The sequence below is a fragment of the Herpailurus yagouaroundi genome, unplaced genomic scaffold (assembly GCF_014898765.1).
Source record: "Herpailurus yagouaroundi ecotype Mexico unplaced genomic scaffold, PumYag 141, whole genome shotgun sequence".
NCBI lineage: Eukaryota > Metazoa > Chordata > Mammalia > Carnivora > Felidae > Herpailurus > Herpailurus yagouaroundi.
Genome location: NW_024412396.1, coordinates 74,786,673 through 74,811,151, shown reverse-complemented (window position 1 = coordinate 74,811,151; position 24,479 = coordinate 74,786,673). Strand labels below are relative to the sequence as shown.

The 24,479-nt window shown below is 61.5% G+C and overlaps 2 protein-coding genes across 4 annotated transcripts in view; one reads left to right on the top strand and one right to left on the bottom strand.

Annotated features, from left to right (window-relative positions):
- PPP1R13B (protein phosphatase 1 regulatory subunit 13B) overlaps positions 1-11,282 on the top strand; it is a 99,643-nt gene extending 88,361 nt beyond the window's left edge. For both annotated transcript variants that reach the window (XM_040478320.1, XM_040478321.1), the window contains exons 9-17: positions 919-1,099; positions 4,767-4,936; positions 5,315-5,813; positions 7,109-7,887; positions 8,487-8,624; positions 8,701-8,834; positions 9,594-9,760; positions 10,123-10,322; positions 10,959-11,282. In XM_040478320.1, the coding sequence (XP_040334254.1) occupies positions 919-1,099; positions 4,767-4,936; positions 5,315-5,813; positions 7,109-7,887; positions 8,487-8,624; positions 8,701-8,834; positions 9,594-9,760; positions 10,123-10,322; positions 10,959-11,000 (2,310 nt within the window). In that variant the 3' untranslated portion in view covers positions 11,001-11,282. The remainder of the gene's footprint in view (positions 1-918; positions 1,100-4,766; positions 4,937-5,314; positions 5,814-7,108; positions 7,888-8,486; positions 8,625-8,700; positions 8,835-9,593; positions 9,761-10,122; positions 10,323-10,958) is intronic.
- Positions 11,283-12,217: 935 nt separating this feature from the next.
- Positions 12,218-24,471, bottom strand: ZFYVE21 (zinc finger FYVE-type containing 21). Of its 2 annotated transcripts, XM_040478341.1 has the most exons (8): positions 24,309-24,471; positions 16,942-16,992; positions 16,405-16,573; positions 15,657-15,732; positions 15,483-15,574; positions 14,854-14,907; positions 12,999-13,141; positions 12,218-12,837 (listed from the first exon to the last, which is right to left on the bottom strand). In XM_040478341.1, the coding sequence occupies exons 1-8, from the start codon at positions 24,444-24,446 to the stop codon at positions 12,802-12,804; spliced, it is 759 nt and encodes a 252-aa protein (XP_040334275.1). In that variant the 5' UTR covers positions 24,447-24,471; the 3' UTR covers positions 12,218-12,801. The 2 variants fall into 2 exon arrangements, with proteins under 2 accessions (XP_040334275.1, XP_040334276.1); XM_040478342.1 differs by lacking the exon at positions 14,854-14,907.
- Between the last annotated feature and the right edge of the window lie 8 nt (positions 24,472-24,479).

Below are 24,479 nucleotides of genomic sequence, written 5' to 3'. Positions count from 1 at the left end.
GACACATAAAATGAACCATCACAGATGGCTAGGTAAACGTTACTTCTTACATTCCACCTGATAGTTGAGGTGATCCTGAAGAATGTGGTGCGTCTGCAGAAATGTGTCTCCACCCAAAGGTCGTAGGCCCCTTTGGGCAATTGTCAGAGTCCTGGACCCTCTCCCTAAAATGATACATGCTCATGGATGCAGAATTTTGCAAACAATCGTAGGAGGTTATGGATCTCTTACAGCCTACCTGGGGTCCCTAAGGTGTCCGTGACTCTCCATTTAGATCCCTGTTGTGGACCCTCTCGTTGTTAGGCAGCATCACGTGATCAGTGTCCTTGGCTATAGTGTGGTGTCCTTGCCGAGAGTGGCAGGGTTGTCTTCAGGGCACTGGTCAGAGGGTCTCCTGGTTCCAGGCCCTGTCACTGTGCCCTGCACGGCTTGTTCAGTCCTTACACCAAGCCTCAACTTGACTTTACAGACATGGGCACTGAGGTTCAGAGCCATTAGGTCACTTTCACTTGCCCAAGGCAGCACAGTGAATAAGTGGCAAAGCAGGATTTGAAACCAGGCTCAGAGCCCAGGCTTTGACCGATGCCTCTGCCCACCTCGGGGAGAGAGGGAGAGCATCCCCCAGTATAGAGGGTTCCTCAGAGGTGTCCTGGGAAGCTGTTCTATTCCATCGCCAGCCCTGTTTCTCCCAGCTCGCAAATAGGTAGGAGTTGTCAAAGAGAATCACTTGTGTGGGACTGTGGGTTGAGGCCCTTCTTTCAACACTTGCCCTTTCTAGATACTGATTTTTTAGGGTGATGGAGCTTCCTGAGGGCACATTATTTAGTGAGTGGCTCAGGTGAGAGCAGTCAGTCATACTAGGCTTGTGATTTCTTTAATTTAGGAGAACCTTAACTCTCATTTCTTCCCATTTTGTAGCTGAGCCGTGTGAATGGCACGTCGTCACCACAGTCGCCGCTCAGCACGCCTGGCAGGGTTGCTGCAGTGGGGCCTTATATCCAGGTCCCCAGTGCCGGTGGCTATTCTGTCCCAGGGGACCCCATAAAGCCCCAGTCTCTCACTATCGCCTCAAGTGCTGCCCACGGAAGATCCAAATCCGGTGAGTGGCCCGGGCCCTCGTCTTGGAGGAAAGCAGGTGAACAGGGAAGGGGCACCCTGGGGGCCAGGAACCTCAGAGGAGGCTGCCACGGTACGCCCCAGGCTCTGCCCACCCTCAGTCTCCCCCAAGTACTGTCTCCCCCTCGGTCCACTAGGGCGGTGTTGGGGAGCTGTGTGCCACCACGGCAGCGATACGGCCCCAAAATGAGAACAGATTCTCTTTATTGAGCTGAGTGTCTTTACTGTGTGGCTTTTCAAACCACAGAGTACTTCGGACCCGATCCGCTCGTGCCGCAGGTTTTGTGTCCGGGTGAGGGCGCTTTCGCCTGCTGCCCATCCCAGCAGAGGGGTAGCCTGTCTGTGGACAGTGCGCTGGGGCTGGGCTTCCCTTTCCCCACTCGGCGCGTTCATAACCAATCCAGAGGTCTGCAGACCATCACTCTGGCCCTCGGCCACACCGAATCGTGCGGTGGGACCAGCACCGCGCTGGCGTGTAGCACTCCTGGGGACGCTGGGAAGCCTTGTGCAGCCTCCGGTTCCCAACCAAGGGCAGGCTGGGTTCTCCATGGGGAGGCCGCTCTCCCTTCTCGGAAGAAGGCGGCTGCTTTCCAAACATGAGGAAGCCGGAGCTGCTTTGCAGTAAGATTTTCTTTACGCTGGGCTGAATGTCTCCCCGTAAGACGTGGAATGGCGGAGCACAGGTGCAAACCGCACGGCCTTCCCTTGCTCGCTCACCAGTCCAGGGCCGGGCCGGGCCGGGCCGGGCCATGCTAGGCCGTGCTAGGCCGTGCTGAGCCAGGCTGAGCCAGGCTGGGCCAGGCCCCTGTTGTCAGGATTGGGGGTGGAGCTTGGCAGTCTTCCGTTCGCTCGTGTCCTCTTCCCTGTTGCCCAGTCTGAGCAGCAACAGGTCTGCCACTCCTGCTGTGGGGTGTCAGGGCTTGTGACCCTGGCAGGATAAGCGTCACCAGCCGTCGTGGGCCGCGCGCCCTGGCTGGGCTCTCTCCACGGCCGTGTCTCAGCAGCCACGTGGAGTGCATGGTTGGTACGAGTCTCTAATTGCAGCTTTCTTTGAGAAGCGGTTATTTATAGTTTGAACCGCCCCACTATGGGAGTAGGTGTTTGTTTCCAGGGCAGATAATTAGTACAGCCAGCTACTTCTCTGCTCACTTTGTTTTATTATTTATTTATTTATTTGTTTGTTTGTTTGTTTGTTTATATATGTATTTATTTTGGGGAGAGTGCAAGTGGGGGAGGGGCAGAGAGAGGGGGACAAAGGATGCGAAGTGGGCTCTGTGCTGACGGGCTGACAGCAGCGAGCCCGACGCGGGGCTCGAACTCACAACCCACGAGATCATGACCTGAGCCAAAGCCGGACGCTCAAGCGGCTGAGCCCCCCAGGCGCCCCTCTGCTGACTTCCCAAGCCAAGGACGTCTCCCGTTCCCCTCTTCTCTGTGGGTGTGTGAGGCCGGGCCGCCTCACAAGGGTTTTGAGGAAAGGACACCCTTCTGGGCCTGGAGAACGTGTCTTTCAGAAGTTCAGCTCCAGCCTTGTTCTTTCCACCGCAGTGTAAGGTGACCGCACACAAGAAACCTGTGTCCCCCACACTGGAGACAGAATCCCGCCCGGGTGTGGAGCTGGGGTGAGAAACCTCCCCGTGGGGACCCTAACTCATGCTGTCGACTGTCCTTCTGGTGCCGTGTCACACAGATGGCCACGGGAAGCCCAGAGTGACCAGCTCGTGGACAGTACCAGACCTCGCCGTCGGGCCTGACCGCAGCCCCTCAGGGCACCCTGCAGACTCGATGCAAACTGTACGTCAGCTGGCAGGCCCAGTGGGGGCTCTGGCCCTTTCCGATACTGCTGAATCAGCAATCGTTTATTTTTCCAAACTGAGAAGGGTCTGCTCATCACATCTAGGCTTGAGAAAAATGCCACATGATCACAGTCTGTCCCTTCCTTCAACAGACAGGTGTGAAGCTTGGGCCGGGCCACACACCACACCCTCCTCAGGAAAGGGTCTGACAGATGCTGGCACAGCAGGGGATTTTGGGTTTTGTTTTAGGAAATCCAGATGATTTTTTGAGTTCGTTAAAAACTTTAGTTTTACCTCCTGTGCGAGAACCTCCCATCGTACTTGAAGATAATTGTCCCTTTTAATCCTTTCTAGTAAAAATAAAGGCTCTTTCCTCTGCACCCCCTGTCCGAAGAAGGAAATTCCCGGTCCCTTTTTGAGTCCCTTTGGGGCTCCCGTTGTGGATTTTTGGAGCAGCTGGCCGGCGCCACTCTCTGAGACCCCTGGGGCCGGCCCCTCCCTCCCTCCCTGGTCTGCTGGGCCCTGCTCGTTTCCCCATCGGCCCAGTTGCCACCTCCGCGTATCCTTGCTGAGCCTGCGTGCTCGTGGCCCACACCCCTCCCCCCCCAGACGGCCCCCAGATCTAAGGTACGGCCGAGGGTTCCTGAAGGCGCACGCGCTTCTTGCCTGGAAGCGGCTGACCGGACGCGTGGAGCACGGTGGTCCGGGCTGGGGCCTTGGACTGCCTCACCAGCACCCTTGCGGCCTGGCTGGCGCCGCGTGAGGCTGCCGCTGCCAGGGCCCGGCAAGGGCGCCCAGAGGTCACTGCACGGGAGGGCCTTCCGCACTTGGGCTCGGAGCACGCTGTCTCCCGGGTCTCAGGTCTTGGCTCTGGCGCTGTTGTTCTGAGGGGGAGTGGCTTTCCTCCTGCTCCTTAGTTATGCCCACCTGCTGGCGCTGGCTGGGTGGGTGAGGAGAGAGGATGTGCTGTTCCTGTCAGAAGCGCCCAGAGCAGTCCCTTCTGATTGCTTCCCGTTCCCTGTGGCTGATGGCTGGGTGTTCTCCACTCGGGTCCAGTCCGGCACCTGGGCCTGCCCTGGCAGCGGGAGCCTGAGTCGGAGGCTGTAATGTGGCGCCTGCGGGTGCTAGAATGTACTCACGTGGCTGTGGCTGTTGGAGGGGTTGCTTCTGCACCCTTTTTCAGTTTGGAAAGTGCCTCGTTAAAGAGCAGCTTTTCAGCAGCTTTCCTAAAAACCTGGGCGTGACTTTGCTTTCTGATCACCGCAACAGAATGATAACCGGCTACGCCAATCAGGGGAGCTTGTACTGGCCTCTTCTGCTCATAAGTTATTTTGAGAGGATAGAAGTTTCTAACAGAGGAAAGTCAAATTTTCCTTTTAATGTGGAAGGTGGTACAGGTCAAGCCTGTTATGAAGTCAAAGGATAAATCTTTTGTTTCTGTTGCTGTATGTGACCGTTGCTGTATGTGACTGGTTTTGTAAGTAACGTTTGAAAAGTAAGTGCTCAGGCTCATTTTATTTTCCTGGTGTCGATGTAGTCGATTTGACCTGCATTTAGATAGGGGCCCGGGAGCGTTTCCACCGTCCTCTGGCCCCCCGCCTGGGTTGGAGCAGCCCTGTGCATGGTGACTGAGTCTCTGTACACGGGAAGGCGGTGCGGGCGCTGGCGGGGCCTGGCCAGCAGACGCCGCCCTTGGTCTTGCTGTGCACAAGCCTGTGTGCGGGCAGGGGTGGCCGGCCGCCTGGGTAACGGAGCTCTGTCAGAGCCGATCTTTGTTTCCAGCAGAGGGCTGTTCCTAGGTTGGTTCAGCTAAATCGAGGAAAAATTATACTCAAATTCTGTGTTCTTTTCAAGCCAATGATGGAAACTGGCCAACGTTAAAACAAAATTCTAGTTCTTCAGTGAAGCCGACGCAGATCGCCAGTGTGGACTGGAAGGACTCAAACGTGGAGGGTCCTCTCAAGCAAGGGGCCGTCTCGAGCCAGCCTGTGCCCTTGTCAACTTTAGGAGCCACAGAGAAGCTGGTAGGCCGTTTGTCCCTGTCACAAAACACAGACAGGGTCCTCACTGTATCACTCTTCAGCCTTTATCTTCATCTGAGGGCTGTGAGGTGGGAGGTGTCACGAGGCAAGTTAATCCTGCTTGTATCTAAATTATGACCGAGTCTGAAGAAGACTGTGGTCCCTCAGCACTGAGCGCCTGCGAGTGGAGATGTGTATCGCTCAGGATTGTTCCATCATGGGCGGGTGATGGGCCCGATTCCCACGGTGGGCCCTGTGCCTGGTCACAAGCTGATTTGAAGGATTACAAGTCCGACTTTGTTTTCTCTTGTGACTGTGGCTAGAAATACGCTTAACTTTTCAAAGGGTAACTTTGTTTTTCTTGCTAACATCTCAATTTAGGGCGTCGAGATCGGTAAAGTGCCACCCCCCCTCCCTGGTGTCGGCAAGCAGCTGCCTCCCAGCTACGGGACGTACCCCAGCCCTGCGCCCGTGGGCCCCGGCTCCACAAACTCCCTGGAGAGGAGGAAGGAGGGCAGCTTGCCCAGGCCCGGCGCAGGCCCGCCCAGCCGGCAAAAACCCGCCCCGCTGCCCACCTCGGGTGGCCACACGTCTGCTTCCTCACAGCAGATTCAGCAGAGGATCTCTGTGCCGCCGAGTCCCACGTACCCGCCGGCGGGGCCGCCTGCTTTCCCAGCTGGGGACAGCAAACCCGAACTCCCACTGACTGTGGCCATTAGGCCCTTTCTGGCTGATAAAGGGTCAAGGCCACAGTCCCCCAGGAAAGGACCCCAGACAGTGAATTCGAGTTCCATCTACTCCATGTACCTCCAGCAAGCCACGCCTCCTAAGAATTACCAGCCAGCGGTGCACAGCACCTTAAATAAGTCTGTTAAAGCAGGTACAGTGGGTTTGTACCTTGTCTTGGGGCTAGGGAGTCATGCTTTTACTTAAAGTGCCAGGCCATAGCCTTACATTCGGGTCACAAACTATTTAGGATTAAAAAAACTTTTTTTTCAATGTTTGTTTATTTTTGAGAGAAGCAGAGCACAGGTCGGGGAGGGGTGGAGAGAGAGAGAGAGAGAGAGAGAGAATCCCAAGCTAACAGCACAGAGCCCAACTTGGGGCTCGAAGTCAAGAACCGTGAGATCATGACAGCCAAAACCAAGAGTCGGACGCTGAACTGACTGAGCCCCCCAGGCGCCCCTGGGATTAAAATTTTAATTCTTGTGTACAGCGTGGCCTTAGGTGTCCATGTGAGTTTGGGGTAAAAGGCAATGGGTGGAGTTTTGTAGCTGGATCACATGGGAACTGATTTCCTGCCTCAGCACCTGCCTTCCTGTGGTACTCAGGAAGCCCGGTTCCCAGAAGGAGGTTCCTCTTTTTCTCCTGCTTTGTGGAAATTTGTGCAGGGGCTTTCCAGGGGCCGGTGAGGGTGCTCTGCCCAGTTGTGGTCCTCCTGGCCTCCTGGAGGTGACTGAGCCAAGCCCCTGGAGGGGAGGCAAGGGAGCATCTGCCGCTTTGGGAGCTGGGGTGTCCTAGGAAGGGTGAGAGAGTAGAGCCTGGGCCCACGGATGTGGAGGCAGGAGGTGACTCTGACCTGCACAGCGGGGTCCTGCGGGTCAGTTCTGGGCTTGGGCCTCCCCACAGACTTTTGGGCAGAGGCTGCAGCTTCCAGACTCCTGGGAGCGCCCACCCCCCACCCCCCGGCCAAGCGGAAGCCCGGCTACCTGTGGCAGGGCTCTGGCCCCCTGCCCTACAGTGCCTGGGCCAGCAGGCCGGGCCTTCCTGTCCGAGGCAGCCTGCATTCCGTAGCATGAGACTTGGCCTGGGGGGCAGATGCTGTTTAGAGGTGGGTCTTTCTCCCCGGCTTAGAAACAAGGAAGGTTGGTTTGGGGTGGGGAAGCTGGGCCTGCAGCCATGTTTTGTTTTTGTTTTTTTCATTTGAAAAAGCCTAAATTGTGGAAGCCCAAATGTAAAAACCAGTTAAGAAGGGCACTCTATCTTCCAAAAGGAGTCAGTGGGGTTCTTTGGACAGAGGTTTCCTCCGGGATTTAAAGGTAGGACTCAGCAGCACCAGAGCAGACCCCTGTTCTCCGTAGGAGCCCACCTCCTGTGCGACCGCAGGGATGTGGTGACTAGACCCCTGGCCCCGCAGGAGGCTCCAGCTGCCCCTGTCCTCTGTGTTTCCTCCAGTGTACGGTAAACCCGTTTTACCATCCGGGTCAACGTCCCCGTCACCCTTACCGTTTCTTCACGGGTCGCCGGCCACAAGCACGTCGCAGTCCCAGCCGCCTTCGGAAAGTGCTGAGAAAGAGCCAGAGCAGGACAGCCCTGCCCCTCCTGGAGATGGCGGCACCGGCACGGGCACTGTGGAGAGCCTGCCGCGGCCGCTTAGCCCCACCAAGCTCACGCCCATCGTGCACTCGCCGCTGCGCTACCAGAGTGACGCCGACCTGGAGGCCTTGCGCAGGAAGCTGGCCAACGCGCCCCGGCCCCTAAAGAAGCGCAGCTCCATCACGGAGCCCGAGGGCCCCGGTGGGCCCAACATCCAGAAGCTGCTGTACCAACGCTTCAACACCCTGGCCGGCGGCATGGAGGGCACCCCTTTCTACCAGCCCGGCCCCTCGCAGGACTTCATGGGCACCCTGGCCGACGTGGACAATGGAAATACCAATGCCAACGGGAACCTGGGAGAGGCTGGCCCCGCCCAGCCCACAGCCCCGCTCCCCTCCGAGCCTGCCCCGTCTTCGGACGCCAATGACAATGAGCTCCCTTCCCCTGAACCGGAGGGGCTCATCTGTCCCCAGAGCACCCACCAAACGGCCGAGCCTGCCGAGGACGACAACAACAACGTGGCCACAGCCCCGTCCACGGAACAGGTCCCCAGCCCTGGGGCCGAGGCTCCCTCACCGGGGGAAGACCAAGCCCCCCCACTGCTGCCCCCCACCGTGCCCCCGCCTGGAGCCTCTACGGTGGGTGTCGTCCTAGTCAGCCAGCCAGTGTTTGTAGAGGACCCGGCTGTGTTAGCCATAGTTCCGGGGACTGTGGGGCTTGCCAGACTCGTCCCCACCCTCACTGAGGCCGAGGGGGAGGACAGTGCTGCAGTCCACAGGTGGGGCTCTGAAGAGGTGTGGAAGGCTGCAGAGCTCTCCCTGGAGGGCCCAGCCAGGTTTCCCCGAGGAAGGGGAGCTGCCGTCGGGATTTGAGGGCCAGGCGGCGAGGGGGACGAGAACCTCCTAGACAGCCTTCTGGTGGGAGCTCAGCATTGGTGGAGCAGAGAGGGGGAGGTGAATGTCCACGGGGGTGGGTAGGAATGAGTTGCTGACTCCCAAGCTTGACTATCACCCACCGTGGGTGCCCCTGAGCAGTGCCGTCCCCCCGGAGCATGCCGCATGTGGCACAACGGGTCTGGCTGGGCCCTGGGAGTGGGCGTTCCTCTCGATGCCAGGGGCCGCTCAGCCTTGCCGGGTGCACACGCTGCCCACGGCTTTCGCCCTGTCCCTCCTCTCCACCGCGGCTTGGTGCGTTGGCACATTACCTATAAATCAGAAGCACGTTTCCTTCCCGGCAGAGCAAACGGACCAACCTGAAGAAGCCTAACTCGGAGCGGACAGGGCACGGGCTGAGAGTCCGGTTCAACCCCCTGGCGCTGCTCCTAGATGCTTCTCTGGAAGGCGAGTTTGACCTGGTGCAAAGGGTCATCTACGAGGTGAGTGAGTGCAGCCGCAGGCCTGGGCTGCCCCACCTGCTGGGAGGCCGGGCTCACGAGGGCCTTGTGTCCTCAGGTGGAAGACCCTAGCAAGCCCAATGACGAAGGGATCACTCCGCTGCACAATGCCGTCTGCGCCGGCCACCACCACATCGTGAAGTTCCTGCTGGATTTTGGGGTCAATGTGAACGCTGCCGACAGTGATGGCTGGTGAGGGCCCCTGGGGCACGTGGCCTACGGTAGGAGGAGGCCCCCGGTCCAGGAGTTGGGCGAGGGCAGAAGTGGACACAGGTGGGCGGGCCTACTGTCACACCCCGGGGCCGCCTGGCCTGGTCCCCTCCTCCCCACTTTGGTTCCATGAGTCCTCTTGTGAAAGGCACAGCTGGGATCGTGTCTTCGTACACGTGCTAGCAACTTCGCGGGCTGCGCGTTTTGCAAAGTGTTACTCTTCGTCGGGTTTGAAATGGCCGGATAACCTGCATGGCAGAAACTCAGTCCCGCTTTGCGGTTGCCTTGTCGGTGTTTGCCCTCAGGGCCCTTCCGCTGCTGTGCGGGCCCCCAGGCCTCTGCTAGGTCTTGTTGGCAATGTCAGGCTCTTGTTGGTGTGGTTTGAACATCTGGGGTTTTTTAATTGTGGCAAAATCCGCCCAACGCCTACCGCCGTGGCCGCGTGAAGGCGCGTCAGCCGTGTGCAGCGCGCCCCTGCTTTCGCGTGAGGGGCACCTACTTGATAGGCCGCTTCCCAGCCCCTGCCCCCCCCCCCCCCCCCCCCCCCCGCGGCCCCACCGCCCAGCAGCGGGCGCGCGGCCTGGCCGAGAGACAGGCCAGTAGGAGTCCTGCCGTTTGGAGGACCGACGCGGGAACCTTTGGGCCTCGAGGCGCAGCACGGCCCCGGAGGCCCCCGGGAGGCCGCCGGGGCCTGGCTGGCCGGGCAGCACCTCGCGTGCCTTCACCCGCTCTCCGTTCCAGGACGCCGCTGCACTGCGCCGCCTCTTGCAACAGCGTCCACCTCTGCAAACAGCTGGTGGAGAGCGGCGCTGCCATTTTTGCCTCCACCATCAGCGACATCGAAACCGCCGCGGACAAGTGTGAAGAGACGGAGGAAGGCTACATCCAGTGTTCCCAGTTCCTCTACGGTACACGGGGCGTCTTGGCACGGGGCGGGGGCCCTTCCCCTGGGCGTGGTGCTGCGGGGCCGGGGAGGAGCCCCCTTCCATTTTGGGAGCCACCCTGCCAAGCTCCTCGGGATGGAAGTCACTCCGTCCCTTGGGCTCCTTCCTGAAAACCTGTTTGAAGGGCCGTGTTGCGGAAAGATTCTGTGCCTGGTCGCTAAAAACCGTGCTTCTCTGTGTGGATGCGGCACGGCGTGCCTGGTCCGGCAACACGCCTCGGCCCCGGGACCCAACGCAGCAGTAGCATGACTCGTCAGGGTCTTGACACGGCCCCGGCCGGCGACCCGCCCTCCGCGGACACCTGACCGCTCGCCCTGTCGTCCCAGGGGTGCAGGAGAAGCTGGGCGTGATGAACAAAGGAGTGGTGTACGCCCTGTGGGGCTACGAGGCCCAGAACAGCGACGAGCTGTCCTTCCACGAGGGGGATGCCATCACCATCCTGAGGCGCAAGGACGAGAGTGAAACCGAGTGGTGGTGGGCTCGCCTTGGGGACCGGGAGGGCTACGTGCCCAAAAACCTGCTGGGGGTAAGCACCGTGAGCCCGCTCGTCCGGGGTCGGCCACCCCTGCTGCCGTCACTCCTGCGGTCCTGTCCCCTCCGCCCGGCCGCAAAGCGCAGGGCGCCGGGCTTTGTGCAGGGTCGCACCCTGCAGGGTGAGCACGGCGGGTGGACTGCCCTCGTCCACTCTCTGCGCCACCCTCTGCAAGTTGGCAGAGTTGGCACGGGGATCCGGCAGGCCCCACACTCACACCGTGGGAGCAGCGGGGGTGCCGGCGGAGGAGCCCCCAGCCGCCTGATGCAGGAGCTCGGGTGGGCAGCCAGCCACCACTGTCTGCAGCCCAGACACGGCCCGGGGTGGGGAGCCCACACATTGTTCCCTCCGTTGCGTTTGTAACTGCACCAGACCTCAGAGCAGGTGCCGCTGTGCTCCCCCCCCACGTGCCTCGAGGGAGCTGGGGGCTTATGGCCACCGGCGCGGATTTGAGGCGGTGCCAGGTGCTGCAAGAGAGGTTCTCCGGGGTTGGGGGGGCGCGGCTCGTAGGGGGAGTCGGGGTCTCGGCAGGCGCATGGCAGCCGAGTGGCGGCCGTCCGGGCACCACCGGGTGCCCCTTCCTGCTCGGCGTGCCGTGCCCTCGTCCTAACTCTTTCCGTCGCTTCGCAGTTGTATCCACGGATCAAACCCCGACAGCGAACGCTAGCCTGAGCTTCCGTCTGGAGCGCCGCCTGCGCTTGCCCGCCGGGAGGAGCCGCCGGGGAGACCGCCCTGCCGTTTCTGCGGGAGCTGCAGCTAGACGTGTTTATAATGGTGCTCACTTGCGCAGACAGCATCCACAATGTGAAATCCCTGCAGTTTCTCGGTGAGGCCCTTTCTTCAGTTTGCCCGTAACTGGGAGAGGTACTTTTGCCTCCAGGAAGATTGAATTTTGCCAATTACTGTAAATCCAAATAAATATGCAGCTTTCTAAACAGCTGTCCCCGTTGCCAATAAGCAGCTCTATCATTTACCCCTGGTCGGTTGCCAGTGAAGACGAACCCTCTGACTTTGGCCCCAAGGCCTTCCTCTACGTCCCTCCACCCCAGCACTGAGACCGCGCAGCTGCTGTGAGGTGTGCGCCCCCTGCTACCGGAAATCGCAGCCGCCCGCCATCCTCTCCACCCTGACCACACGCATCTCTTCATTTCCCTACCGAGAGGGCCCCTGTGCGGAAGCTTCTGGCAGTGGTGGGGCGTGGTGCGTGTGTGCTGAGCATTGGCATAGGTCACCTATGGGCCGACGGCGGGCCGCGCTTCTGCGTCCCGGGCTCCAGAGCCCTTAATAGCAAGTGACGAGCAGTCAGGAGCCTCAAGATAGCACTGTCCCCTCCTCTGCACTATGTGCAGCCCACGGGCCGGCAGCCTAAGGTCAGGGTGGGGCGGATGTGGGGGTGCCTGCATGTCGGGAGGGGCAGCTGGGGTGGCCCAGCCTCCCGGGTCTGGCCCGGCCACGATGCAATAACCTGTGCCCGGTCCAGACTTCAAGTAAGGCGCTTAAGTTTGAACCGTACGTACAGACTTTTATATACCAAAAGTATTTTTTGACTAGATCATTCGAAACTACCAGAATGATGGAAATGTTTTTTTCTCTCATTAAAATCCAGGCCCTTAGGCTTTATTTTCCATGTATGAGTCCTGTGTATAATTCATGTATAAATGTGTAGCCAGGCACCTGTAAGCAGCGACTGTACACAGTGTGCTGATGAAAAGTGAGCGCCCGTGGGGCAGCCTCTGCTGCTGGAAGCCACCGCCGCAGAGGCCGTGTAAACGTGCACAATAAACCGCTGTCTCCCACCGGCGGCTGCGAGTCTTGTGTTTTGGACCCAGAGCGGAGCCGTGGCACGAGAGCTCGGGTTTTCTGGACACAGTGAGGCGAGGGCCGATCTGTTAGTTTCAAAATAAGTTTTAATCATAAGCTTTATATACAAATTGTTGTACAATTATTTTAATAAAGGGAAATAGTGAAAATACAAAAAGCAAAGCTGGCTTCTCCCCCTCAGCGAAGTGTCAAAGGTTTGTTCGTAGCCCAGATTAGTGATGCGGTAAGTGGAGAGTCTATAAAACGGGCTCAGGGAGACTGTAAACTGACGCACTAGAAACCAGGATCCCAAACAGATCGGGCCCGACTTCCCACTGCCCAAATCATTACTCTGCAAGAGTGAACACTGAGGGGCCAGAACCTTCTAGCAAACCTGGGCACCCATAAAAACATGGTTGAAGTTACGCTAAAAATAGTTCAGCACTAGTGAGTAGTGTAGCTGAGTCTCTCCCACCTCCAATTAAGTATCAACAGGATAGTGCACAAACTCTAAAGCACGAAGCTGTTTAGAGTGTTAACGAGCTGTGCATATCGCACTAGGATCTGTTTCTCCAAACACTCGACTTGTATTTCCCAGCACGTGTGGGGTTAGTTGCCTGTGTGTGCAGAGCTGGCTCCACGGTCCCCTGCTGACGGTCCGTCCCGCATGGAGTCACTGGTCCCTCGACTCGTAGAGGAGCTTGGTGGCCTATGACGTGACGCAAGAAGCGTGACCAGTCCCGTGCCCAGCTGCTACGGGCTCCCCCCCACCCCCACCGGGCCGGCAGGGCTTCCCTCTGGGAGAGGTGGGCCTGTACCTGAAGAAGGGCCCCGCCTCCCGAGCCCTGCCCGCCGCAGCCCACCAGGTACCTTGTGCATGGCCGCCAGCCACGCCGTCGACTGCCTCCTGCTGGCGTGTGCGTCCTCCCCGGCCGTCAGCTTCAGCTGCGTCAGGCCCTCCGCCCCCGGTGCTGCAAACCGCAGGGACATGCCTGTGGCCCGTGTGTTGCCTCCTGGAGAAGGGAGACGAGGTAAGGCCCGCGGGGACCCCAGGATCCCACGTGCCCTTGTGGTGGAGGCCAGGGTGCCTCCTTCCCACCCCTCGTGCTGGTGCGGGGGTCCCAGGGGCACCGGTGGACGTCTGGAAGATGACCCCAAATTCACAGGATGGGAAAGGAACCGAGTCGCCTGGCCCTCCAGGGCCCAGGAAAAACCACATCACTGAGCCGAGAGAAAACCCACAGTGCCACCCGGTCCCACGTGGGGACTCCTGTGGTCAGGAAACCCAGCCAGGGCTGGCTCCACGCCAGTACTGATCCCGCTGGCCGTCACTCCCGTCTCAGAGCCATCCTGCCGTTGAGAGCTCGTGCACAGGCTGAGAGACCAGCGGGGACCAGCACCAGAGAGGTGCTGACACCTACCCTGCCGTGTGAGCCCCTGCAGAGATGCAGTGAGGGGACCGGCCTCTGCAGGCCGCACCCGGCTGTTTCCACAACCAGCCGCTCAAGGACGGGTGCTCTCACGGCCTTGACCACAGAACGGTCCCGTGGGGACCAAGCGTCACCGTGAAACCCGTCTACAGCTTTTCTCCTCCGCTTCAACATGCAAACTCCATTTCTGAGCAGGACTCCACCTTGTGGAAGATTCCTTCTAGCAGACACTGATCTCTGAGTCAAAACCAAGGGGCCCCCCTCTCCCCTGGGGTCCGTGGACTGCAGATGACCCCCACGGACAATTAGAGGCCTGACCATCCATGAGTGCGGACAGGCTGGTTCCTGATGGGACCCCTTGAGGCGAGTGCCCCCACTGGCAGACCACGGCTCTGCCCACCCCACTTCTCTAAGTAAGGTTTAATCGGCACAGCCACGGCCACGTTCCTGTGTCATCTCTAGTTGCTTCTGCACTTTGCAAGGATCCAGGCAGCCGGCAAAGCTAAGAACACGCACCACCTGGCTCTCCACAGGCCGGCAGGCAGCTCCTTCGGCCACCGTCACCTCAGGCAATTGTGCCACCTGCCCCCGCCAGCCCCAGGGAAGACAAGGTTCTACGGTTTTAAAGGTTCTAGAAAACTTCTGGCACAGCGGGGTTCATTGCACCCCCAGAGTTTCCAGAAGGGGGCGGGTGGCGCCAGAAGCCCCCGGGCCCTGCCCAGGGAGACCATGCACCAGGCCAGCTGGGATGTGGCCTTCTCCCTGGCCCAGGAGGGGCCGGGATGAGGTGGCCTTCCTAGCGGGAGGCAGGCACAGGAACACCCCCGCTGACCCCCAGCTTCTCTGGGCCCTGCCCTCTGTACCCGGGGGTCTTCGACGCCCACCCCGCCACCGGCAAGCAGCCTGGAATCCCTGAGCACACCGTGCGGAGGGCACAGAGGCGGCGGCGCGCTGGCCTGGCCCTGTGACCTCGGCATCGGCATCCAGGAGCTCAGGCCGAAGTGCGGAGCTGGCTGGGAAGGGGCGGGAGGGCGCCGGCCGTGCCCCGCTGCCCCTGCGCTCGGCCGGCTTAGGGCCGGTAGATGCAACACTAAACCCCCTTAGGGCTGAGAAACCCAGCAAACCAAATCCGTCTCTACCCCCGATGTTTCCATTCATGCTTTATATACCCGCGTCTTGGGCCCAACCCCCTTTCAAATCGACCAACAGAAGTGACTGTGCATTTCAGAGGCGTGGCCTGGGCTGGACTGCCCGGTGGCAGCAGCAGGGCCGGAGGAGGGTAGCAGGTGGCTGACCTTCAGAGGCGGGCTGGCTCCCCAGGAGGCTGGTGTAAGTGTGAGTGTCTTTTTCTACATCAAGAAGGCGGGCAGGCAGGAGAGGAGAACAACCAAGAGCCAATCAGAAAACAGAAAGCAAGAAGGATTAAGTCACGTGGGTTTTTGTCAGCACGGAATGCAAACTCTCTTCCCGTGGAAAAACAGCCAGAAGCGTAGAAGTTCAGGTGGAAAGATCCAGAATGGGCTGAACGTTCTGGAAGCTCACCAAGGAAATGGAAAGGAATCTCGTCCCCACGGGTGCCTGACAGGAGCAGGAAGTGCTAGTTCCCAATCAGCCACCACGCCACACCCTTCTGAGCACACGGACGACGCCGCTGCACTGGGAACGTCATCCTTGGTTTGAGGCCAACGATAAATGGTACCGAAGAGCTTGTATGTGACACGCTCAGGCACATTCTCCTGAATTCGCTATCTTACACGTTAAGCCCCATTCACCTGGCAAGTTCCTAAAACCATGTACTAAATCCAAGCCCCTAGAGGACGACGGGCTGGCTCCTCAGAGACCCTGCCGACAGACTCCGTCCTCGAGGCCCCTGTGTCATCCCCAAAGTCGCCCGCGCCGGCACCAGACTTCCTGCCGCACTCACCTCCGGGCGGAAAGCCTTCCGTGAGGATCTGCACAGTCGAAATGTGCGCAATGTCAATCTCGTGGCGGCTGTCCCCATCCAGAAGCAAGTACCTAGGAAAAAGGGTGTCCGCACCACGTTACCCCGGGGCCGATGTGACAAGGCTGTCCGTGCCCAGCAGCCTCTGCCTCTCACCTCTGGTTGTTGGAGAGACGACAAACCATGGTTTCTGGCTTCTCAGAGTTTCCAAAAGTTACGAGAAAAGTAGCTCCTTAGGATACAAAAACAAACGTGAGAACACAACGAGCCCCTCCACCCCTCACCACCCCCCGGCCCGGCAAGGCCAGCTCCCGGGGAGGCGCGCACACGGGACAAGATGAGACCAAGTGAGTCAACAGCGGTGGCTGTGCCCGCAGGTCCCCGAGGTGAGGCGGCAAGGCCACGACGGAGGAGATGCTGCAGTTTTGTAAAGCACAGGGCGCTGCTATCGGGAGAGGTTCTGCGCACCCTCCATGCTGCCAGCAACGTCTCGTCCTTCCCCACAAGGCACCCACACGCTCCCGGGGGAGCCAGGGCGGCACCGGAACGGGACAGAAGGTGCACAGAACCGGCCCCGGAAGGATCGCGGGACAGGTGGCAGGAGGGAGGGGGGGGGGGTCGGCCTTCAGAGGCTCCTGGGGAGGGAGATCCACAGTCCGTGGAGCACCTCCTCTGATGCCACCCACGTCACAGGGCCCCGTGTCCGCACACGCTCCACCCTGGCCCAGGGCCCCACACCCGATGGCCGTCCCAAGCCCTGCGGAGTCAGGCTGCCACTTTAGGCCGCATTCCTGTTTCCGTAGAGCAGAGGCGAAGCCGGCGGGGGTGGGGGGGGGGGGTGACAGCGCTCTTCCAGGTCGCCCGCCAGACGGACACCCAGGACCCGGCGACGACCCGAGCTTACCACTCAGGAGCACCTTGAGCTGCTTGTCGTAGAACTCCGCCTCCTTGTGCGACACCAGGGCGCACTCAGCGCACTGCCGCACAGGGTCCACGAAACACATGCGCCGCAGCGGCACCTTCTGGCCACAACACTTGTCACAGAAGCACTTCCCACACCGGCGACAGTGGTGCTGCGGGCGCAGGGGTAGTGCTGAGGGGACAGAGGACTGCCCCCCGCGCCGCCCCCCGCCTCGGGACCACCCGTCTACACACGCGGCCCCGTGCTGGTCTTCGCCACTGGAAGGAGGAGCTGCCAAGGGCGCCACGCACACGGCAGGGTGCCCTGCGGCCCGCGGCCCACCTGCCAGGACGCCCCACCTCTTCAGAGGACGACACCCCTTTGAGGGCAAGACCCGCGGGTGTGGAGGCGCCCAGCTGGTGGCACGGGTGTGGGTCACCGTCTGCTGTTCTCAGGCAGCCCCCAGGACACTCAGGTGCGTCGGCCGCCCCCCAAGGGGCTCCATGCCGGCCTGGCCCCCACCCGATGGCCTCAGCTCACCTTTCTGGTCAGGAAGTCAAACTTCGCGTCACACTGCATGCACCTCGGGCACTAGGAGGGAAGGAGCGTCAGGACCCAGCTCGGGGTGCTGCCGGGAGAGCCGCCCTCCCGCCCCGCGGCTGGGGGGGGTGACGCGTCGCAGGCACAGGTGGGCTCCGGGTCCCACAGGCCAGGGACAGGGCATGAGCTCGGGGGGCATCTCGGGGACGCCGGGGGCAGCGGTCAGAGCCCGAACGGCCACGCTAGGGCAGCCACCTAAGGACCCCCAGTTCTGGTGCCGGAACCACAGGTCGGTGTCCCGGAAGGACCACGTGATTCCACGGCTGGAACTAACGGGAAGCGTCCCCGACACGTGAGCATCGCTTTCTAGGTGAAGTAGGTGACGTGGCGGCCGAGCAGGGGGGGAGGCCCCCATGAGGGACGCCTCGAGTCCCTCAGTGACACGGCCACACGTGCATCGGGACGAGGCTGAGGCGGGATGTGGATGGTGCGGGTCAGATATGGGTTAAAGGCGGTCACCGCCAGGCCCCGGAAATGCCCCCAAATGCTCCTGGGAGAAAGGGAAGCAGAGGGAACCGGCAGCTGGGCTCCGGGGGACAGGTGTCCAGGCCCCGCAGTGCCCGGGAGGGCAGGGACCACGGCGCGGCGCTGCGGGGGAGGCCTCCCTCACCCCAGCGCGCAGGGAACAGACTGAGTGCAGCGGCCGTGCGACCGGCACTGAAGACAAGGGACTCCAAATGGCCACATCGTCACCAAAGGGACAAGCTTGGGTTTCTTCTCTAACACAAGCCAAGAGTCGCTCCAGACCTGCCGCGAAGCACCAATGGGCCATCCCGCCCGCCGCTGACGACGCGCAGCGCCCCCGCCCCCCCCGCCCCACCGTGGGAGAGCCCCTCCCGGCCCCACCGGCAGCGCCCGCCCGGAGGAGGGCTTCTGATCACAAGACAGCCAGACTGCACGTGACCCGGGGCAAACCCGTCCCCCAGTGGCCTTCCCTCGTCCCCACCCAACACCTTCTCTCCGCTCAGCCAGGGGCACGCTCGTCCCGCAGGGCAGCAGGGGCAAGCACCAGCTCACGCCTCCCGCCGGGTGACCTCTCCCCTGGCTCTGTGTGTCCCCTGTGGGCCTCGGCCTCCTCCAGGCAGCCGTAGGCTGGCGCACGCGAGTCGGGCAAGCGGGTAGCTCTGAAGGGATTCGAGACAGAGCCAAGTGCCCGTGAACCTGTGTTGATCCAGAGCGGAGGCCAGGGGTGCTGGGACCCCGCAGTGCTCCTGGAAGGGACCTCGGACCCACAGCCACACTGGGCCTTGGCACGTGTCCTCGCACGGCGGGCACCCTTTTCAGACACCACCCTGCAGCCAGACGGGCTCCATCTGGCCGCTGCCCCTGCACTGGGAGCGGGGTCTAAGCTTTTCGAGATCGTGTGACTGACACTTTCTTGTTACCCCGTTGCTCCTGAGCTGCTTTCTGGACTTGGATACAGGGCTTGGCCCACCTTGGCCTTCCAGAATCATCTACAGAATCCCCACCGGCTTTGAGTGTGAGCTGGATACTCACTACCCTGCCGCTGCCTCTCCCTTTTGTGAGTTCTGGAACTCGGGCCTTGGAAGCGCGGCAGGGCCCCAGCCTCTGTGTGACCCCCGCAGGGCCAGCCACAGGATCCACTGGAAAAAACCAACAGCGAGGGTGTGACTGGTGAGGCCCGGCAGCCCGGAAAGCCTGCCTCACTCCGCGGGAAGGCTCTAGCGCCTCCTGGGGTCTCGGGTGGCGGCCCCTCTCTTGCTCCCTCTCCAGCAACGCTAACAAGGACGGTCTCGCGCTTACTGTAGGGCTTGTGTGTTTGGGTGCGTCGAAAGACCAATTTTCATCGTATTTTGCTTTTATTTGAGGGAGGGGGGCAGGGAGGGGGAGGGAATCTCCGGCAGGCTCCACCCTCAGCACGGAGCCCGACGCAGGGCTCAGTCCCACGACCCCGAGATCGTGACCTGAGCCCAGATCCAGAGTCGGACGCTCAACCGGCTGAGCCACCCAGGCGCCCCAAGGCCAACCTGTAAACGTGAGGCGACAGCCAGGACGAAAAATGTGCTTAACAACGTAAGCGACATAGGATTTTATTACTGTAGATAAGCAATGAAGTGACTCAGAAAACGGGCAGATCTTCGAGACAAGGTAACTTTGTGGTTACGTGACGGAAGAGAGCCTTCTAAAAGTCTCGACAGAGCGATTTCACGTGAGGAGAACGGGAAGGAAACAAGAGGCAGAGGCGAGAGGAAAAATACGGCCAGAGACCTGCTGTGGTGTCTGATGAACGAACTGCACCAGGAGGGAACAGAAACCACACGCGCCGGCCGGGTGCCAGCGGCCGCGGGCCTGGAACCAGGGCGAGGGCGGCCACGGCCCAGACACCCTACCGAGCGGGAGGGGCGGGACCGGCAGGGAGGACCAGTGGCGGCAGGGCCCACCAGGAGGGCCCTGCGGGAGCGCGCGAACCGTCGGCCGCGTGAGCCTCTGGCCAGATGACAGACGCCTCCGCTAGGGTCGCTGGGGGAGGCTCCAGCCTCTGGGGGGGGGGGGGCCGGCCCCCCCCCCCCCCCCCCCCGGGGGGGGGGGGGGGGGGGGGCGCGCCCGGGGGGGGGGGGGGGGGGGCCCACGCTCACCCCGCAGGCAGGCCTGGCTGACAGCGGGGCGGGAAGCTGGTGGCAAGGAGGCACCACGGAGGAGGGCGACTGGGGCAGGGGCACGGGGAGCGCTCCTCGTGAACTTTCCAGCTCCGCACACCGCACACACCCCCCCCCGCCCCCGTGCTGGTTCGGAGGGGGGAGCCCACGGGGGACCCGCGCCCGCGGATGTGGACGTTGAGACGAGAGGGAGGCAGGTGCCGCAAGGTCAGCTTCCTGGTGGACGCGCGCGGGGTGGAGCGCGAGAAGAGGCCGAGCCCGGGTCACAGAAGGGCCTCGGGGAGCAGAGAGCGGTCTGCCACCGGACCCTCGCGCAAGGAGCCCCCAGAGGTGCCCCGGGCAGCTGCAGGACCAGCACTGGCCCCGAGGGTCTCCCCTCAAAGTCTAAATAGTTGGAAGAGGGGGGCCTGGACGGCTCAGGTGGCTGAGCGTCGGACTCTGGACTTTGGCCCAAGTCGTATCAAGGGTGCGTGAGCCGGAGCCCTGCACGGGGGGCGGAGCCTGCTTGGGACAATTTCTCCCTCTCTCTGCCCCTTCCCCACACACGCTCTCGCTCTCTCTCAAAAACAATTTTCTTTGGTGGAAAACAGAATTTAGAGAGTTTAAAGGAATGTCAAAAACAAAGCTACTGTAACAAAAGAGCTTGGGGACACCTGCCCGTCCTCCCTGGGGGCCCACCCGCTCCCACAGCGCCCCCCTGCTGGCTGGAGCCAGGCCCTCCACACTCCCTATCTTAGGTTTCTCAGACACAAACAAATCCGGAAAATAAGTTTTCACGATATATGCACAGGGGACGCCTGGGTGGCTCAGACGGTTAAGTGCTGCCTTCGGCTCAGGTCCCGATCTTGTAGTGTGTGAGTTCGAGCACAGATCAGCGCAGATCCTTCAGATCCTGTCTCCCTCCCCCTGCCCCTCCCACCAGCTCCGAAAAAAAATAAACAAAAAAATATTTTTGAATAAAGAAAAACCAATATATGTATTAATGTATCTTTATTGAAAGATAATCCTTTCTAAAGAATAAGAGAATTACTCCTAAAATATTAAATGACTCATCTCAAAGATTTAACTCCGTCATGAGTGAGGGAACCAGTAAACTGTTAAAAAACCAGCTCCAAAGAGACACAGGAGGTCCTGGGGAGGGGACGAATGTGACAGTGGATGCGAAACAGCTGGCATCGCAGGAGACATGTGTTCCTCTTGGGACAGGGCCCGCCTGTGTCTCCCCACCCAGACCCCCATCACTGGGGGCTCTGAGCCAGCGGCGGACGCAGCGCCCCAGACACGAGCCCTCCCCGGGAGCAAGTGCTGGGCCTGCCCGGCACCCCCCCCCCAACATCCGAGGCTTCTACGCAGCCACAGGGCCCAGCACCCCCATGCGCTAGGTGGTGTGCCCCCCGCCTCGCGGTCCCCGAGGCGGGTGAAAGCCCCCGCCTGTCCTGTGCCTGGCAAGTGTCTGCAGAGGACCCCCTGGCCGTGTGACCTCGATGACTCACAGTTGCCCCCGACCACCTGTGACAAGGCTGCACATGGACCCCAAATCCCCATTCTCGACCGGCTGCCCTGTCTGTCCAGACTCGTCGGTCGGAACAAATGCCCATTCACCTCGCTTGCTCAAACCTGAGTCAAGCTTCTCTCCTTCCTTCAGGCCCACGGATGAAATCCCACCCTCAACCCGTATGCGACAGGCTGACCTGGGGTGCCGCAACCCCCGATCGCAGGTCACAGGTCACACGATCCGCACCCCCTCGCTGAGTGGACGCCTCCCCTTCCCACCTGCTCTCATCCAGTTGGGTCCTGGGTCCCTCCCCGCACAGAGCAAGCCCTTGCCAGGCCGGAGACACCGGCAGATCTCCCGGGTTCGGAGTCTCCTTCCGGCAGCAGCTCCTCCCCCTGCCTAGAACAGTCTCTCCCAACTTGGGATTTGGTTTTGATCTGACACCCGTGCTCTCCTTCCCACTTCTGTGACCACAGATATCCACGTGTCAAAATGACGGCCCCGAGCCGCTGGCATCGCTGGTTATACCCAGCGCGGAAGATGGAAGAAAGAGGGGTGCAAAACTACAGGGCTTTTACGGATAAAACAGTATCTCATGGCCTCGTGCCCAGAGCGCCCACCCCCAGGCTTCCTCCTCCCCGAAGCCACTAGGGAGCCACGGACTGTGCATCCTCGGGGACCAGCAAGTGTTATTTCCGGGGCAGGAGGCCAGCTGGGAGGCTGGGAGCTATAGCTGGCTCAGGGCAGGCGCACGCGCATGCACACGCACGCACGCGCACACACACACACACACACACCCCAAATTGTCAACACTCTCAAGGGACGTCCCTGCAGGCCCACGCGACCATCCTGGTGCAGGGTCAGGCACCTAGTAAGTACACAACAGACGTGGAACGGGCTGGCCTCAGAGTGACCCGATGGAAAGCGGGGCCGAGATGAGACACGAAGGACCATCCACAGATAGGTCAGCAACGCTAATTGGCAAACAACCGGAAGCGGGTGGAGGCTGAGGGTCTATGGGTCACCCTCCTGCCACGTTCTACCTACTTCCCTTCACCCACTCCAAACCACCCAGACCCACCTGCCTCTCACTACCGGTATCCCCAACACCCGAGGCTCCCCCCTGCACACGAGGGTCCTGGTGTCCCACACGCACTGAACAGGCAGGGGGCAGCTGGGGGCCAGGCTAGTGGCAGGGGATCCGCCCCACCCCCTTCCCCCGGAGCTTCCAGAACCCCAGACTGTTTCTTTTCCTCCAGAACACTCGCTGTGCTAACCTCTGGCCTCTTGGACCAGGCCCCAGTAGGCTTCAAATCCACTTCCTTTTCGAAGCTCACGGCGGTCCACCCTCCAGTCCCTCCTCCCCCAGGCTCCCTGGAAGGCCTCCAGGGCTCCTCAGGTCACGAGTAAGAATTCCCACAAGCAGGGGGCAGGGGGGCTCCGAGGGGCACCTGCTACCCTTTCTTTCTAGGTGGAAAGGAGCCCCCCCCCCCCCCAACAGAGACAGACTCAAATAGATCAGGCCAACTCTGCTCGCTTCCTGCTGTTCAACTCAGGCCCGAAAACACAGGCACTTTTCCAGGAAACACCCCTGGGCACGGGAAGAGGGCACACGGAGCTATAGCTGTTACCCCAGTGTGCAGAAGTGGGGGCAGGGGAACCGTGCCTGGGTCCAGACACCCTTCTGGGACTCCTTGCAGACGCCCACCGAGTCCGGTGGGGCAAAGTTCCGCAGGGGGTCAATCGGGCAGAGTCTCTCCAGACTCCTGGGGGGGAGGGGGCGGGCGGGGCACTCCCCGACCACCCTCGATCTGGCCACAGATTAAGTGCCAGAGGTTCACGGCCTCCCTCCCCACTGCGGGAGTGCGCGGTTCCCTTCCGTGTGCACGACCTTTCACCCGCCCGTCCCCACGACGCTCCCTGCGATTCCCACTTCCCCAACCACAGTAACACGTGTCAGCCCCAGTAACCCAGGAAGGAACTCTGTGACGCGGACACATTCAGGAGAAAGACACACATTCCTTGATCTCTGACTTTCCACAGCACGAACCGGGGAGCCCAAGTGGGGAAGGTACGCGCTGTCAGCTCAGACAGTACCAGCACCAAGGGTAAAAGCGCGCAAAATAAAGAGCACAAACAGGGCAACAGGGGAGGGAAGGGAAGGGCCCGGGGAGCACGCGACACTGGGGAGGGCGGGGGCGGCGGCCGCTGGGCCTCTCCTCGCCGCCGCCCTGCCCCGCCGCCCCTCCCCAGCTCGGGCGGGCCTGCCTCGCCTCGGACACCTGATTTCACTCCGGTGCCGACAGCCTGCAGCCCGTAACTACGGTTCTGGGGGAGGAAGGCGTCTCAGGACGCAGGGGCGCTTGTCACTTAAAGCGACTCAACCATCACGGCGCGCTGACTTCTTTAGGACGGACGGATCTACAGGAACGCACGGAGTTCCTCCCCGTGGCCTCCCGGAGCTGAGAGCTGCTGGCTTATGGGATCGGGTCCAAACCCGCTGGCTGCCACGCAAGGGCCTTCAGAAGGGGCCGCACCCACCCCGCCCACAGGGACAGCGCGGGGCCTCCCCACCCCTCACCCCTGCAAGCAGGTGCGGTGCCCGCCAGGACGCCCTCCTTACTGTCCACCTGCAACCTCCCACTCAAAGCCAGCCCGCCGCTCGCACCGCGCGGCACCCCCCCCCCCAACCCGGAGCGCGCCGCCTTCTAAGGAGGAGGGGGGCCTCTCCACCCCCCACCACGGGGCAGGGGCAGCGACGGCGTCTCAGGGGCCCCAGCTGAGCAGCTCATCCAATGGAAGTGGAATTCCCACGTGACCTCGCAGGTGGGCCGAGACCCGGACAGAGCAGGAGGGGCGGTCCTTGCGGGACGCACCTGAGTGGGGAGTGGGCGAGCCTGGACGCCCCGAGAGGGAACCAGGCAGAGGGCACTGTGCCCAAGGCCCCGGGAGGGCTGGAGCGCGGTCACCGGGAACCCGGGGGACCGACGGCGGCCGTGGGGGGCCCCGGAAGGGCAGCAGGAGCCAGACGAAGCGCTTCGGGGGCCCGGGTCGGGGCACCAGGGAGGCACGGCGGGCCTGGGGCGCGGACCGGGTAGCCTTAGCCTCGGAAGGGGATCCTGGGCGCGGACGGGGGTCTCGGGCGAACAGGGCGCGGACGGGGGGCGGGAAGCCGGCGGGCGGTGGCGACCTACCTCCTTATCCGGGACCCACTGCGGCTCCTCCAGGCCGAAGGGGCTGCCAAAGGCGCGGTGCTCGGGCACCATGCGCAGGCCGCTGGGGGAGCGCACCAGCTTCTTGGCGTCGCGGCGCGCGGCCACCTCGGAGGACATGACGCCGCCACAGCGCTCGCCCCAGGCCCGGGC